A 14,988-nucleotide genomic window follows, 5' to 3' on the forward strand; every position below is an offset into this window, starting at 1 on the left:
CGTTTCCTTCCACTTATTAATTTTCGATAGCGTTTCCTTCCATTTTTTGAAGGACGACGTAATTCCTTCCTCCTTTTGGCGAATGCCCGATTAAACATTAGCAAAACTGCACACTACCAAACAAGAGCAGATCCGACGTCCCAGATCCGTCCTTACCCATCCAGCCCGCACTCCCAGCCGTCCAATCTCCCCTCTGCCTTTCTAGCCGCTGCTGATATATATCCCTGCCACGTCGGGGTCGAGCTGACAGTGAAACAAAGGCGAGGAGAAGACGACGCGAGCGAAAGCGACAGGAGAGAAGGAGAAGAAGAAGAAGAAGAGGCGGACGCCAGCCCACTCTCCATTCCAGTATTTCCACTCCTTCTTCCTCCTCGTCCTTCCTCTTCCGCGCCTCCTTGATTCCGCATGCTGCGCGGGACGCGACCGTGAGCGACGATTGGAGCAATTCCGATTTGGTTTAGTTCGGTTTCCCCCCGATTTTGGTTTGATTTGGTTGATCGGCCATGACGACGACGACGACGGCAGCGGCGACAACGGCGACGTCGTCGCCGATGGTGCTGTCGCTGCTCCTCTTCGCGTCGCTCACGGCGCTGCTGGTGCTCGCCCCGCGCGTGCAGCAGCCGCTGGCGCCGAGGCCCTTGCTCGGGGGCGAGCAAGCGCCCCCCGCCGCGGAGGGGAGCTACGCCGCTGATCTGGACACCGGCGCCGTGGGAGCGGAGGAGGACGGCGCGGACGACCTGGCGCTGTTCCGCCGCGTCACTCTCGACTCCGGCGAGGGCGCTACCGCGGCGGCGGGGGCGGCGCCCAAGGTGGCGTTCCTGTTCCTCACCAACTCCGACCTCACCTTCGCGCCGCTCTGGGAGCGCTTCTTCTCCGGCCACGGGAGCCTCCTCAACGTCTACGTCCACGCCGACCCGGCCTCCCGCCTCCGCCTTCCCCCGACGCCCTCCTTCCGCGGCCGCTTCGTCGCCGCCAAGCCGACCCGCCGCGGGGACCCGAGCCTCATCGCCGCGGCGCGCCGCCTCCTCGCCGCCGCCCTCCTCGACGACCCGGCCAACGCCTACTTCGCGCTCCTCTCCCAGCACTGCGTCCCGCTCCACTCCTTCCCCTACCTCCACGCAACCCTCTTCCCCGCTACCGCCGCGCACCACCACCGCCTGCCGAGCTACATCGAGGTGCTCGCCGACGAGCCCCAGATGCTCGGCCGCTACGAGGCGCGCGGCGGCGAGGGCGCCATGCTCCCGGAGGTGCCCTTCGCCCGGTTCCGGATCGGGTCCCAGTTCTTCACCCTGGCCCGCCGCCACGCCGTGCTCGTCGTCCGGGAGCGCCGGCTTTGGCGCAAGTTCAGGGAGCCATGCCTCCCGGAGTCGAGGCTCCACTCGTGCTACCCGGAGGAGCACTACTTCCCCACGCTGCTCGACATGGCCGACCCGGCCGGCGTCGCGAGGTACACGCTGACCAGAGTCAACTGGACCGGCAGCTTCGAGGGACACCCGCACAGGTACGCCGCGCCGGAGGTGACGCCGCGGCTCGTCGCCGAGCTCCGGAGGTCTAATGGCTCGGATTACGAGCACATGTTCGCCCGCAAGTTCGCGCCCGACTGCCTCGGCCCGCTCCTGGCCATGGCCGACTCCGTCATCTTCAAAGATTGAGTGGCGCCGGTCCGTAGCTCCCTCTGCAACTACAGAGGTACTATCGATGATAAACTAGCACCTGAATAATCTTGTACACTGTATTTAGATTTTTTTTAATATGCTCCGTATTAGTTTCAGAGCTTTAGATTACGTCTTCTTGGTCATGTTCCTGAATCCTGAGCTATGCATAGCCTGTGACGTGCGTACCTGACAAATTCGCAAGTGCAAATTCCTAGAAGATCGATAAACACCACCAGATTGAATTGTCAAAATGGACTAATTGACATGCTCCCTTCCAAAACTGAATAAATTAACATGCTAGGAGTACAATGCTACAAGTACAGCCCGTGACATCTGAAGAACACTGAGTCCCTTTCCCATCTTCTATACCCGCGCGTGTCCAGCGACCGTAAAATGACTAATGCAGCGCATGTTGTCTTCCTCTTTGACTAGCTTTACATCACATGTAATCTTTTTTGGGTTTGAAACGTTGGTTTCTTGGTCGGTTGGTGCCTGCATTCTTTGATCGAACTGCTCCTTACTAAGAAAACCTCGTCATCTTTGCTTGCAGGTGGGATCGATTCGGAAAGTGTCTTTTCCCCTTGGCATCTCTAGACAGTTCAGACTCTTCTAATAAGTTCTCTCTCCCCGGGTCACCTACTCCCCTGTTCTCTCTCCCTGAGTACTTTTCTCTAGTCTTAGTTAGAGGTCTGGAAAAAGAAAGAAAAGGCGATCGATGGCATGGCCAGCAGCCTAATGCGAAGCGGCAGGTGCTGAGCTGCATGCATCCGGTCGACGGTCCAGATCAACCTACCCATCCGTCCATCCAGACATGTACTTTTTACTGCCACGTAGAGCTCAGCTGCCGGTAATAAGGTTAAGCTCCTGGCCGAATTACATGAAGCGATGGATGATGATGATGATGCCTGTTGTTTTCTTCAGTTGGAAACTTGGAATTGTACAGTGTGCTAGTTCTACTTCGACGCCTTGTGTTGTTGTGTACATAGAAGCCATGGCATTGGCAAGGCTGCAATAATCAAATCCGCATGCAAATTAAGTCTTGGCAGCGCCGTCCATCGGTGTCGTTAACTAATCGCTGTCCGTGTGATTGACAGTTGACACTACCCCCGCTGCCAGGGCACGTATGGTCGCACACTCGCACATGCAGAAGTGAAGATGACCACTGGATCAAAATAACACATATACTTAGTTTTCTGCCGACAACTAGAGTACTGGATGATTAATTAAGTAAGACCGATGCTTGAGAGCGAGCGTACATGCTTCGATGTTTCGCGTAGATGCTTTGCTCACATGACATTTCATTACAGTATTACACACACACTCGCACGGCAGAGGTTCGGGGTGAATCTCGAGTTTGCAGGGACGGGTGAAACATGAAAGAACCGGAGTGAGCTTGTCGACTGTCGAGCCGTAAAATTTGCCACAAAACAAACAGGAACAACATGTGTGGATCATCTGGCACAATCAATTCCATCGTTTTGACTTTTGAGCGATTTTGTGTGGAAACATTGGTTGATCCAACTCCTGGAGCGATCTCATTGTACATTGTGGCAGCATGCTATGCCAATTTTTGTAAACAATTGGGCTAGCCAAATAGTGGTCTAAAAATTTGTTGGCCCATTGTTTTCCGAAAAAGTTGATAAGATTTGTGAAGGGTGTGTTACGAGAAGGTTGACAAGATTCTTTCGGCTATCGACCAAACAAGAACCAAAACGAAACAAGTTGCTAAAGGTTTGCTAAACTTTTATCGTTTATATCAAAGAAAAGCGGGTGATTGATCATTGTATTTTGATTCTAGAACGGATTAGTTCTCTGGGGGTGGGGGTAGGCGGACGCGTGGCGTGGGTAGGCAGGTTTGGCATAAAGCTCGCTACGAACTTACTTCCTCCATTTCACAAAAGTTAGCATATTTTGTTTCGTTAAGACAAGACTTTGATCAATGAAAACTCTTTTGATATGTGTTTTTTCGTACATGAAATTTATATCAATGGATTCGTCTTTAAAAATTCTTACTAATGATCATGGTTTTGTATCATATAACTTGCATATAAATAATGTAATTCTTGATAAAAAAATTTCTTAACGAAACAAAATACGTGTGAAACGGGGGAGTATTAGCGAGCTGACCTGCCGCAGGGTCCCCAGCAGAACAGGGGAGAGAAGCCACGTGTGTTCAGAACGAGTTCCTGACCGTCTCTGCTTCCGCGAGCTTCCATCCCGGGTTGCAGACACGTAGCCATGCATGGCTTCTTGCACGGTGGCACGATCTGCTGAGACGTGTCGAGCATGCATTCCCTTTACAAGCGGTTGGTGTACATTGTGAGAGACGGAGCACGCATGGGTGTTTGGTCTGTGCACAGGCTGCCCAAGTGCCCAGGTGCACCCATGGACTGTCCGCTGCGTGGCACGACTGTAGATCGTTCCCTGATTCGTTTCCTGGATGCATGTACGCGTAAGGGGTGGCCATCCGCGGATGCAGAGGAGACTGTTGTTCACTAACCGGCAACAGCGGTCAAGCCGTCAAGGGCACCGTTTGCATGCTGACTGGTGAAAACACACATGCTGTAGGAACCAGGAAATGAGGTTTTGCCTACAGGAATATACTGAAAACACGGCTGATACCCTGCAATAGGAGTTTAGGACTGAGTCTGCTGGCCAATTACGAAAGCAGAGACAGTAACAGCGAGTACTGAAAAAAAATAGAATTGCAGCTGGTTATCCTCGTGATAGATAAACTGAATAAATTGAACTATTGGGAAGGACCAGCCACTCGCTGGCAGTTTTGCACTGAACTCTGCACTTTGAAATTTATTGTCCTGATTCCAAGTTCAGTTGGTTCAGTATAGAATCAAGCAGATTGAGGAGCGCTGCCTTGTACAGGCAGCGAGAGAGGACTGAGGAGCAGTCATTCCAGAGAGCTTGCTGGAGCAGCAGCTAGAACTCACCAGCAGGATGAAGAACCTGCAAATATTACAGCCCCGAGCTCTCCAAATGGGCAAGAGGTTTTGACCTGACATTAACAAAAGCTGCTGCGCAGGCCGGTTGCTTTGAAGAACTTGTTTTAGGATATCCAAGATACCGCCATTTAAATCGGTTAAAGCATCGGTGTGAAGCAAACCAAATAGCATGGGCAAAAAGAAGAACATTTGTCATACTTTCTGCATATGTTTGGAGATCCTAGCCCCTGTAAGGCCCCGTTTGAGCAAATGTTTTGAATCCTCCAAAACATGGAGGAAGGAAGCATTCCTATAGCAATTCTAAGTACAAATCCTACGATCCAAATGGCATCATAGAAACAAATTAAGAAAGACAGCTAGTAGTGCGTGCTGTGTTCTTGTATGAATACCGTCCCGAATTAATTCCTTGTACCAGCAAAGTGTGTCCCAAATTAAGGTTGAACTCAAATGTTTCACAAATCATACGTACGCACGTGCTTGTAGTATTGTCCCGAATAGGTGTCTCAAGGCTGAATTTAATTGTTTCACAAATCAATACACGTCTGATCGAAGTTGTATGCATGCATGTGTGTTCAGTTTAATGGTGACTCGATTCAAGCCACAGTACACAGGAAGCCGCACCAAACAAACCTACGCTGCAAGTCGTCAAACTTACCTTAGACTGACGACTGGACTCAGCTTATCATAATTTGGGGGAAATGGGGAAAAGCACACTAGATGGGATAATCTGTGTCATAAGTTTGCTTAAATGAGCAAAGTTTGTAGAAATTATGTCGAATGAAATAGATTGTGTCATAAAAGTGAAACTAAGGGATAAAAACCGGAACTAACGCCAACATAAACAAGGCTCCACAAGATACAGTAGACTGAATCTAGATCACACTACCCTCACTATAAACCTAACACTAGAAAAAGCTAAAAAAAAAATACAATGCGTATTTAGAAACATGATGTAGTTCAATATTCACACAAAAATAAGGTATCTGGTTTGTACGTTTACAAGACTGTGGTTTGGTGCGGGCTCCAAATTTTCCATCAAGGAGCATGACAATAGAATCAATAAATTAGAAATTATATCCAATCATTTTTAAGTCACAACAACGAAGCAAATACAAAATGAGGTAGGATTGACTCACTGCATATGACCGTTCAAGAAATGTTAATTTTATGCACCCATTTTCTTGAGCATAGATAATTTTAGTCAAAAGGAAACATTAATTCGCAGTTAGGAGAGTCATGCTGGGTTAACCATCTTACACAAAGCTCTTGTAGAACTTGACACCAATGAGAAAGCTACCAGGTAAACCAAGCAAAAAACCCAGCAGTAATATCAAAGATCCAAAACCACATGAGTGCCATGTCAAACACCATTATTATCACCTCCGGTGTGACCGAAAAGACCTTGCTCCACCATCTAGATCTTGTGTACACTTGAAACACCTACTTGTTGCCCCTGGCCGGTAGAAACTGCTTCCATTGCTGCAAGAATTTAGAAAATAAAATGAGTTGATTCATAAACACGCCGCTTCAACATACATTTTGCTCACTCATCAACCACAAGGACCAACAAGTGGCACTAACCCAAACAATACTAAGAAAATCTAGTAATATGTATTGAAAATTATTAAAAGAAGATAGGCTTGTTCAAGAGGAACACTTCTCTTTGTTGCGAACATATGTCATCCATATGGTTATTTGCTAAGTATCGTACTTTTCATGTTGTTAAGCGCCACACAGACATATCGTAACAAAGGATCATACATGGTTATAAGCACATACGTAATACCTGGGATGTAGAAGCTCATGTAGGGATAGACTCTCTCGCAGTCATCAATATCAACCATCTTCTGAACTTGCCTTGACTTGAGATCGACCATGTAGATACTATCATCTCAATAAGTCCACACAAAAATGACCTGGGTACCCTCCGCGAAGCTACACACACGTGCAACTAACGTCGTACAAGATAATATTGGGGACAACAGGGCACCATCAGGCAGCATCGTCTTGAGATCAATTACATTGTGTTGTGCCCATCCCTCAGCGCCGGTCTCCCTTGACCACATGATTAGGATTGTGTCATGCACACTAGCGAATCCTAACCCACCATCTTCTGTCGTCACGAGTGTCCCCATGGCCATGTGTACGGTGTCAGTGACTGGGGCGGCGCCTCGAAGACCAACAAGTGAAGGTCAAGGGAACCTAGCTCACACTTGATGACATGGTTTGGCATGGCGGAAAAGTAGAGTGCACTGCCGATGAGGACACTGGTCATGCTGATGGCACGTGCGTTATAGTGATGGACTGACGTGGGCTCTCTCCATGCGCCGGTCTCCGATGAATACCGTCGGGCCGATATGATTCCCTTTTTGGTAGATTCAGCGACCACATGGAATGGCCCACCTTGGCAGCTACAGTGGTCGCAACCTTCCACAGCACAGAGCATTGCCACCATGAAGTACTTATAGTCCTCAAGCGAGAAGAAGGATGGAGGCAAATGGTGTTGTTCGTCTGTTGTTGGATCCCATACAGCGAGGCCAAAATCTCTGGCTTCCAAGGGGGAGCTGAACTTGTTGGTGGTGAAGGAGAGGGCCCGGCCATGGCGGGCATCGAACACGTCCCAACCAAGTGGACGATCGGCTTGGGAAGGGATGAAGGAGGAGGTTGGGATGAACTAGGAGGTACCTAACCAAAATCCATGGATGCTCACGATGAATCCCAACACGGGAGGTTTCTCGTGGAACTTGCGATAGCGGCGGCGGAATCCGCGGTCGGCGAGGAGGTGGTGCCACGGCTTGCAGAGGGCGGAGGCGCAGACGAGGTGCTCTGGCTCCTTCAGGGGAAGGCGGAGGAAGACCTCCTCGATGAGCTCCTCCAACAGCTCCGGCGGGGGCGACAGCGAGGGCTAGGGTTTTGTTGTGGAGAGCGCAGAGGACGGGGGATCTCAATTCACAAGTCTCTGTATAGTGCGCTGCCGTTGGATCGGATTTTGAGCAAACTTGGGGTTGATTTTTGGAAAGTAATTAATCTAGTTTAACCTATCTTTTCTCTTCCTTTTCATCCACTCACGGTGGATCGTCCGATCTGCTGTACACCGACGGCTTAGATGAATCCGCGTCCCACAAGGGAAGAAAGAAACGGAGGCTGCTTCGGCGCCAGACGCGTGGGGCCTGCCAGTGAAAAGAAACTTCCCCAGGAAAACGCACCGTCCGGAAAAAAAAAAAACGCACGCATAACGGCGTGGGGTGGCGGCGGCGGCCAATGCGGTTGTAGCGGAGCGGCGGAGCCAGTGAGGCAGTCACACCGGCGCGGGGTGATGGCGGCGGCCAAGTCGGTGGAAGCGGAGCGGATGAGTCGGACATGGCTGCGCCGTCCCCATCGCCCATTCACCCTCGACGACCTCTTCTTCAACCCCATTTTTCTCGTCCGCCCCAATCCCTCACCTCCGCCCGCTCCTCGTCCTCCACTGCCGCCGTCTTCGAGCGCCGGTTCGCCTCCGCCGGGTAATCGCTAAGGCCTCCACCGCCGTTCCCCACCTCCGCCTCCGTCACCGCACGCTGTTCCCTAGTCCCTACCTCCGCCGCCACCTCCTCCGTGGCTTCGTTTGCTCATCCAGCTGTTGCTAATTGACGTTGTTTTTCTTCTTCTGATATTTGCTTGTTTTTTAGTTGCTGAGATGGAGAGAGAAATGCAAAAGATGGAGATGACATGGAGGAGCTCTGCTTGATTATGAAAATGAGTTTAGCCACAAAGCTCGGCAGGATTAATTTGTGCAGCCTTCCCAATTTTTGTGTGTGTGTGAGCTCGGTGGTAATCAACTGTTCCGTGTTTGCAAATCAGGACATGGCATAGTCTTTTTGTAGCTATTTTAAATTTTGGTGTGCTTTTGGAGTAATTGATACTTTGTCAACAAGTTGTAGTCCAGTTCTGTACAGGCAGGTAACAGCGACAAATCTGTCAATCGCATGCCTTGCAACTTCAGTAATTTCTGTTTAGGTTGCATTTCAGTAGTGTCCTTGTTTCTATGGTAATGTTATGGTTCAGCTCTTGAGCAACCAACCATAAAAGGTTTCTAATTTTTCTGATAATGTACACCAGTGTGTTTCTGAAAATGAGTTGCCACCCACTACCAAATCATATCATTTTTAGCTTTTAGGCTTTTTTTACAGTTTCAGTATTTGATTGGTAAGTTGCCGTTAGGTTTTCAGAATGCCAATATATTCTCGTCAGTACCAAAGTTGTTTCCTGATACAACAATTGCATGTGCTAATCTTCAAATTATCTCAAAGTGACTTCATTAAGTTTGCTAATTATCTGGTGACTGGATACGAATATATGCACTAATTGTCATCTGCTCGGTGAATTACTCAAGTTCATTAAGTGCATCTTTTTTCTTTTTCTTTTGTTAAGGTTTGCAACTGGATTTAAGTGCTTCTCTGATGCCCTTGACATGTTATGAATTGAAATATTTCATGAAGGTCTAAGATTTGTCAAGAAATTCCATTATGTCAAGTTCAATTAAATATTATCTCTTCCTTTTGTCCAGGGCGTTCATAGAAAGCTCAATCTCTACGGTTATGGGGGGTAGAAAGCTTCACTCAAATCAGGTAATCATTCAGCTGGCTTTAATGTTTAGTTTATGAAGACTCTCTTTTAGACAGGTTTCGTACTGTATTTATGAATATTAGGGAGCATAGGATTGACTCAAATCTGGTAAACAACTTGGTTTTCATCTTTGGTTTTATGTGAACGAATTGGATCCAACCGGCTCAGTTTTCTTGCCTTGTTCATCTTGTCGTGGCAGCTCCGTGTGGTATGTAGCCCAATATTGTCTAGAACAATAGTTGGATGGACCAACTGGTAGGTTACTCTTCTTCTCATAGTCTTTTTACTGCTTAAATGAACAATAGTCGTGGCAGCACCAAACTTACCTACGCTGCAAGTCGTCAAACTTACCTTAGGCTGACAAGTGGACTCATCTCCTCATAAATTGGGGGAAATGGGGGAAATCACACTAGATGGAGTAATTCGTGTCATAAATTTGCTTAAATGAGGTATGTTTGTTGAAGTTATGTTAAAATGAAATAGATTATGCCACAAAAGTGAAACTAAGGGATAGAAAATGGAACTCACTCCAAAATAAAACACCTCAAGGCTGCACAAGATACCAGCAAACTGAATCTAGATCACAGTACCCTCACTAGCAACCTACCACTAGAAAATAAAATACAGTGCGTATTTAGGAATTTGCTGTAGTTCAACATTCGCAGAAAAACCAGATATCTGGTTTGTACGTTTACAAGACTGATTTGGTGTATGCTCCAAATTTTCCATCAAGGAACATGACAATAGAATCAATAAATTAGACATTATGTGCAGTCATTTTTAAGTCACAACAATGAAGCAAAAATAAAACGAGGTAGGATTGACTCAGTGCATATGACAGTTGTAAGAAATGTTAATTCCATGCACTAATTTTCTTGAGCATAGATAATTTTAGTCAAAAGGGAACATTAATTCGCAAATTTTCATTCAAAACCAGCATGTCGAGCTACAGTGCAAGGACAGTCATGCTGGGTTACCATCTTACAGAAAGCCCTTGTAGAACCAATGAGGAAGCTACCAAATAAACCAAGGAAATAAAACCCAGCTGTAATCTCAAAGATCCAAAACCACACGAGTGCCATGTCAAACACCACTATTATCACCTCCGGCGTGACCGGGAAGCCCTTGCTTCATCATCTAGATCTTGCGTCACACTTGAAACACCTACTTGTTGCCCCTGGCCGGTAGAAGCTGCTTCCATTGCTGCAAGAATTTAGAAAACAAAAATGAGCTGATTGTAAACTGCCGCTTCAACTTTCATTTTGCTCACTCATCAACCACAAGGACCAACAAGTGGCACTAACCGAAACATCACCAGGGAAATCTAGTAATCTACACATGTATTGAAAATTATTATGAGAAGATGGGCTTGTTCAAGAGGAACGGTTCTCTTTGTTGAGAATATATGTCATTATCCATATGGTTAGTTGATAAGCACCTTATTTTTCATGTTGTTAAGCGCCACATAGACAGATCGCTACAAAGGACTGTACATGGTTATAAGCACATACGTAATACCTGGGATGTAGAAGCTCATGTAGGGATAGACTCTTGCACCGTCATCGATATCAAGCAGTTTCCGAACTTGCCTTGACTGAAGTTCGACCATATAGACACTACCATATCCAAAAGTGTACAGAAAAATGACCTGGTACCCTCCGCGAAGCCACACACACGTGCAATTAACGGGCTACGAGACAATGTTGCAGAAAGCAGGGCACCATCAGGCAGCACCCGTCTTGAGATCAATTACATGGCGTTGCACCCATCCCTCAGTGCTGGTCTCCCTTGACCACACGATTAGGCTTGTATCATGCACGCTAGTGAATCCTAACCCACCATCTTCTGTCGTCAAGAGCGTCCCCATATCCATGTATGGTGCCAATGGCCGGAGCGGCGCCTCAAAGACCATCAAGCGAAGGGCAAGGGAACCTAGCTGACACTTGATGACGTGGTTTCCCATGCTTGCAAAGTAGAGTGCACCGCCGACGAGGATGCTGGTCATGCCGATGGCACGGGCGTCACGGTGATGGACCGACGTGGGTTCGCACCATGCACCGGTCTCCGGTGAATACCGTCGGGCCGATGTGATTCCGTTTTTGGTAGACGCGGCAACCACATGGAATGGCCCACCTTGGCAGCAACAGTGGTCGCAGCCTTCCACGGCACAGATCATTGCCGCCGTGAAGTATTCATAGTCCTCAAGCGAGAAGATGGCCTGAGGCAAAATGTGTTGCTCGTTTGTCGTACCGTCCCAGACAACGAGGCCAAAATCCCCGGCGTCGAAGTGGGAGCTGAACGTGTTGGTGGTGAAGAAGAGGGCCCGGCCATGGCGGGCGTCGAACGCGTCCCAGCCAAGTGGACGGTCGGTTTGGGCGGGGATGAAGGGGATGTTGGGACGAATCGGGAGTATTCAAACCGAAGTCCTTGGACGTCCACGAGGAGTCCCAGCAGGGGAGGTTTCCCGTGGAACTTGCAATAGCGGCGGCGGAATCAGCGGTCGGCGAGGAGGCGGCGCCACGGCTTTCAAACGGAGGAGGCACGGACGAGGTGCTTTGGCTCCCTTGGGGGAAGGCAGAGGAAGACCTCCTCGATGAGCTCCTCCAGCAGCTCTGGCTGGGGCGGCATGGCGGGGCGGCGGTGGCTAGGGTTTTGTTGTGGAGAGTGCAAAGGACGAAGGGATCTCAATTCACAAGTCTATAGTCTTCTGTATAGTGCGCTGCTGTTGGATCGGATTTTAATCAAACGGGGTTGATTTTTGGAAATTAATTAATCTATTTTAATGATTTTTCTTCTCACCCAATCTCCCCTATCTTTTGTTTATCCCTGTTTTCCCTGTTTATTTTATTATAAACACATGGTTTACTTCCTTTTCATCCACTCACGGTAGATTGTCCGATCTAGGGCACACCGACGTCTTAGATGACTCCCCGTTCCACGAGGGAACAAAAAAAAAGGCGGCTGCTTCCGCGCGCCCCACCTGCCAGTGAAAAGAAAATTCACGGCCCAAGGAAACGCACCGCCGAAAGAAAAAAACGCATCTCGCATCGGAAAAAATAGGAATAACCACCCCGCGCCGACCCCCCCTTCTCAGCCTCAGCGCTCTGCCGGCAAATCGGCCATAATGGCGTGGGGTGGCGGCGGCGGCCAATGCGGTTGTAACGGAGAGGCAGAGCCAGTGAGGTAGCCACACCGGCACGGGGTGATGGCGGCGGCCATGGCGGTGGAAGCGGAGCCGGTGAGGCGGCCATGGCGGCGCGGGGTGATGGCGGCGACCCGACCCGTCACCACCGCCCGCTCCTCGTCCTCCACTGCCGCCGTCTTCGAGCGCCGGTACGTTCGCCTCCACCACCGTTCCCCTCCTCCGCCTCCGTCTCCGCTGTTCCCTACCTCCGCTGCCACCTCCTCCGTGGCTTCTTCTGCTCATCCAATTGTTGCTAATTGATGTTGTTTTTCTTCTTCTGATTTTTGCTTGTTTTTAGTTGCCGAGATGCTGAGATGGAGATGCCATGGAGGAGCTTTGCTTGATTATGAAAATGAGTTTACCCACAAAGCTCGGAATTTGTGCAGCCATCCCAAGTTTTATGTGTGTGAGCTCAGTGGTGATCCGTAATCAGCTCTGGAGCAGCCAACCATAAAAGGTTTCGATATTGAGTCAAATACAGGCGTTCATAGAAAGCTCAATCTCTACAGTTATAGGGGTAGAAAGCTTCACTCAAATCAGGTAATCATTCAGCTGGCTTTAATATTTACTTTATCATTAAGACGATAGTTCTCATTTAGACAGGTTTTGTACTGTATTTACGAATATTGGGTAGCATAGGATTGACTCAAATCTGGTAAACAACTTGGTTTTCATCTGTAGTTTTATGTGAACGAATTGGATCCAACCAGTTCAATTTTATTGCCCTTTTCATCTTGTCGTGGCAGAGGTCCGTGTGGTACATTGCCCAATATTGTCTAGAACAATAGTTGGATGGACCAACTGGTAAGTTATTCTTCTTCTCATAGTCCTTTTAGGTACTCTTGGGAGCAGATTCAGAAGTTATTATATTACTCGTTTTTATGATGAGTAATATATTTTTGTTTCGTTATTCAATGGATAAATGTTTATTGCGCATTCAGAATAGCTTATGCTCCATCAGTCCATCTTAACGCCACGAAGTATACTCTTCTATTTACATGTTACATCCATATTTTATTCGAGTAGATAAGTGTTGAACTCTTCACATTCTCAGCATGATATTTCAGCTTTTACTAATTCAACCTACTACGGGTCTGGTATCTTGCAACACATGACTCAAGAGATCCGTGAGTTCTTTTGGCAACATGCTAAATCTGAATTTTTTTGACCCCTGCTTTTCCTATTAGAATATCAGTCTAGAAATAATGTGTGCTGTTTCTAGCTTGGAGATTCATGAAAAGGATATGTCTATCACTCGGAGCTTGTTATTGTTTTTAAAGAAGCTTATTATTGTTCTTATGAGAAAATATTCTTGATAAGATTAGTGAAAAGAAAGTATGATCACTAATCTTGCAAAGAGTCCAATACCTGTGTTCTCCTGCTGCAGTAACTGGTTTATCCATGGTGATTTCAAGCATTCTAATATACTGGTATGTTGCTGCATGCCTCAACTAACCCTACCTGTATTATTTCTTTTGCTTGCTAAGCATCTGCAATGGTGTGCCTCAGTAGGTTATAGGAGAAGGAGAAGAACATGGGATTGTAAAGATCGTTGATTTTGTACTTGCTAGGATATATCAAGCTCCATTAAAAACATTAAGTGACAATTGGGTGAGTAGTGTTCGATGGATTTTTGTGCATGTCAGATACGGTTGGAAGTATAAACTAAGCCAACGTATGTACATGCATAGCACTTGTTGAGAAGCAGCACGTGCACACATGCATGCTCTCATCTTGAGGCACATACATTTTGTTTGACACGAGAAAACACTCCTTTCATGTGCATACACGCTTCTTTAATGATAGAGTGTGCTGTTAGTTCTTGTACAGGACCAGCTTGAGAATGTCACACTAGGCGTGCCATTTTGTTTGACACGAGAAAACACTCCGGAGGCGGAGAAAACACTCCGGAGGCGGGTGGAGTGCATCTCTACGCACCAGGGTAAGAAAATGAAGAATGTAGCGTGTGTATGTGTGTTTGCGGGAGTGCCCGTGTATCGTGATACACAAATAAAAAAATACGGGAAATGTATTTTTATTAATCTCAAGGATAAACAAATACAATTCCCTAAAGTGTACGCTCCGTGGGCTACTAGCGCGGCCAGCCTGACTATGATGCTTGCGGTCTCCTGGTTCTCGGGGCCTCGGAAAGCTCCCGGTTAATTACTCTCACGGGTTGCACGGCGAGATACCTCCAATTAAACCACGTGGTTGTGGTCTTCGTTACAAGTTCCCATGCATGATGATGAAGGTGATGTGTGTGTGACAGCGGCAAGAGTCCGTGTCCTCGTCGGTACACGCGTCACAAATAGCATGGCCTTTGCTTCGGCCATGCCCACCCGCCATCATGCCTCGTCGGTCTTGAACGGCGCGGGTGAGTTGTAGTAGCATGGGTCTTTTGGCTTAGACTTGATGACCAGCAGCTTTGTCGGGGAAAGCAAGGGGTCCGCCTCGCAGAAGTATGTGGTCGATAGAGACCGGCACCGGTTTAAAACCGGCGCATGCACTTGTCGACATAGTCGACGCAGCTAGCGGCGACGCCCTTGGTCGGTGCCGAGTTGACACGGCGGTCATCGTAGGCGTCAGC

General features: G+C 48.0%; 1 protein-coding gene and 1 long non-coding RNA gene across 5 annotated transcripts; both read left to right on the forward strand.

Moving 5' to 3' along the window:
• Window positions 1–276: 276 nt before the first annotated feature.
• On the forward strand, window positions 277–2,696 carry LOC100838962. The gene is made up of 2 exons (XM_003561369.4): window positions 277–1,689; window positions 2,206–2,696. The coding sequence occupies exon 1, from the start codon at window positions 504–506 to the stop codon at window positions 1,650–1,652; it is 1,149 nt and encodes a 382-aa protein (XP_003561417.1). The 5' UTR covers window positions 277–503; the 3' UTR covers window positions 1,653–1,689; window positions 2,206–2,696.
• Window positions 2,697–7,686: 4,990 nt separating this feature from the next.
• LOC106865754 lies at window positions 7,687–14,468 on the forward strand. 4 transcript variants are annotated; one of them, XR_002964261.1, is made up of 4 exons: window positions 7,687–8,115; window positions 8,281–9,219; window positions 12,122–12,550; window positions 12,700–14,468. It is a non-coding gene; the product is annotated as an uncharacterized LOC106865754 (long non-coding RNA). The 4 variants fall into 4 exon arrangements; XR_002964263.1 differs by lacking the exon at window positions 12,122–12,550 and having other exon boundaries at window positions 12,700–12,941; window positions 13,148–14,468; XR_002964262.1 differs by lacking the exon at window positions 12,122–12,550 and having other exon boundaries at window positions 8,281–8,422; window positions 9,159–9,219.
• The last annotated feature ends 520 nt before the right edge of the window (window positions 14,469–14,988 follow it).

This window comes from Brachypodium distachyon, chromosome 1 (assembly GCF_000005505.3).
Source record: "Brachypodium distachyon strain Bd21 chromosome 1, Brachypodium_distachyon_v3.0, whole genome shotgun sequence".
NCBI classification, from domain to species: domain Eukaryota; kingdom Viridiplantae; phylum Streptophyta; class Magnoliopsida; order Poales; family Poaceae; genus Brachypodium; species Brachypodium distachyon.

What these genes read in the sequence shown, in the direction of transcription:
- LOC100838962 (XM_003561369.4), top strand. Translation starts at nt 504, where the DNA reads ATGACGACGACGACGACGGCAGCGGCGACAACGGCGACGTCGTCGCCG.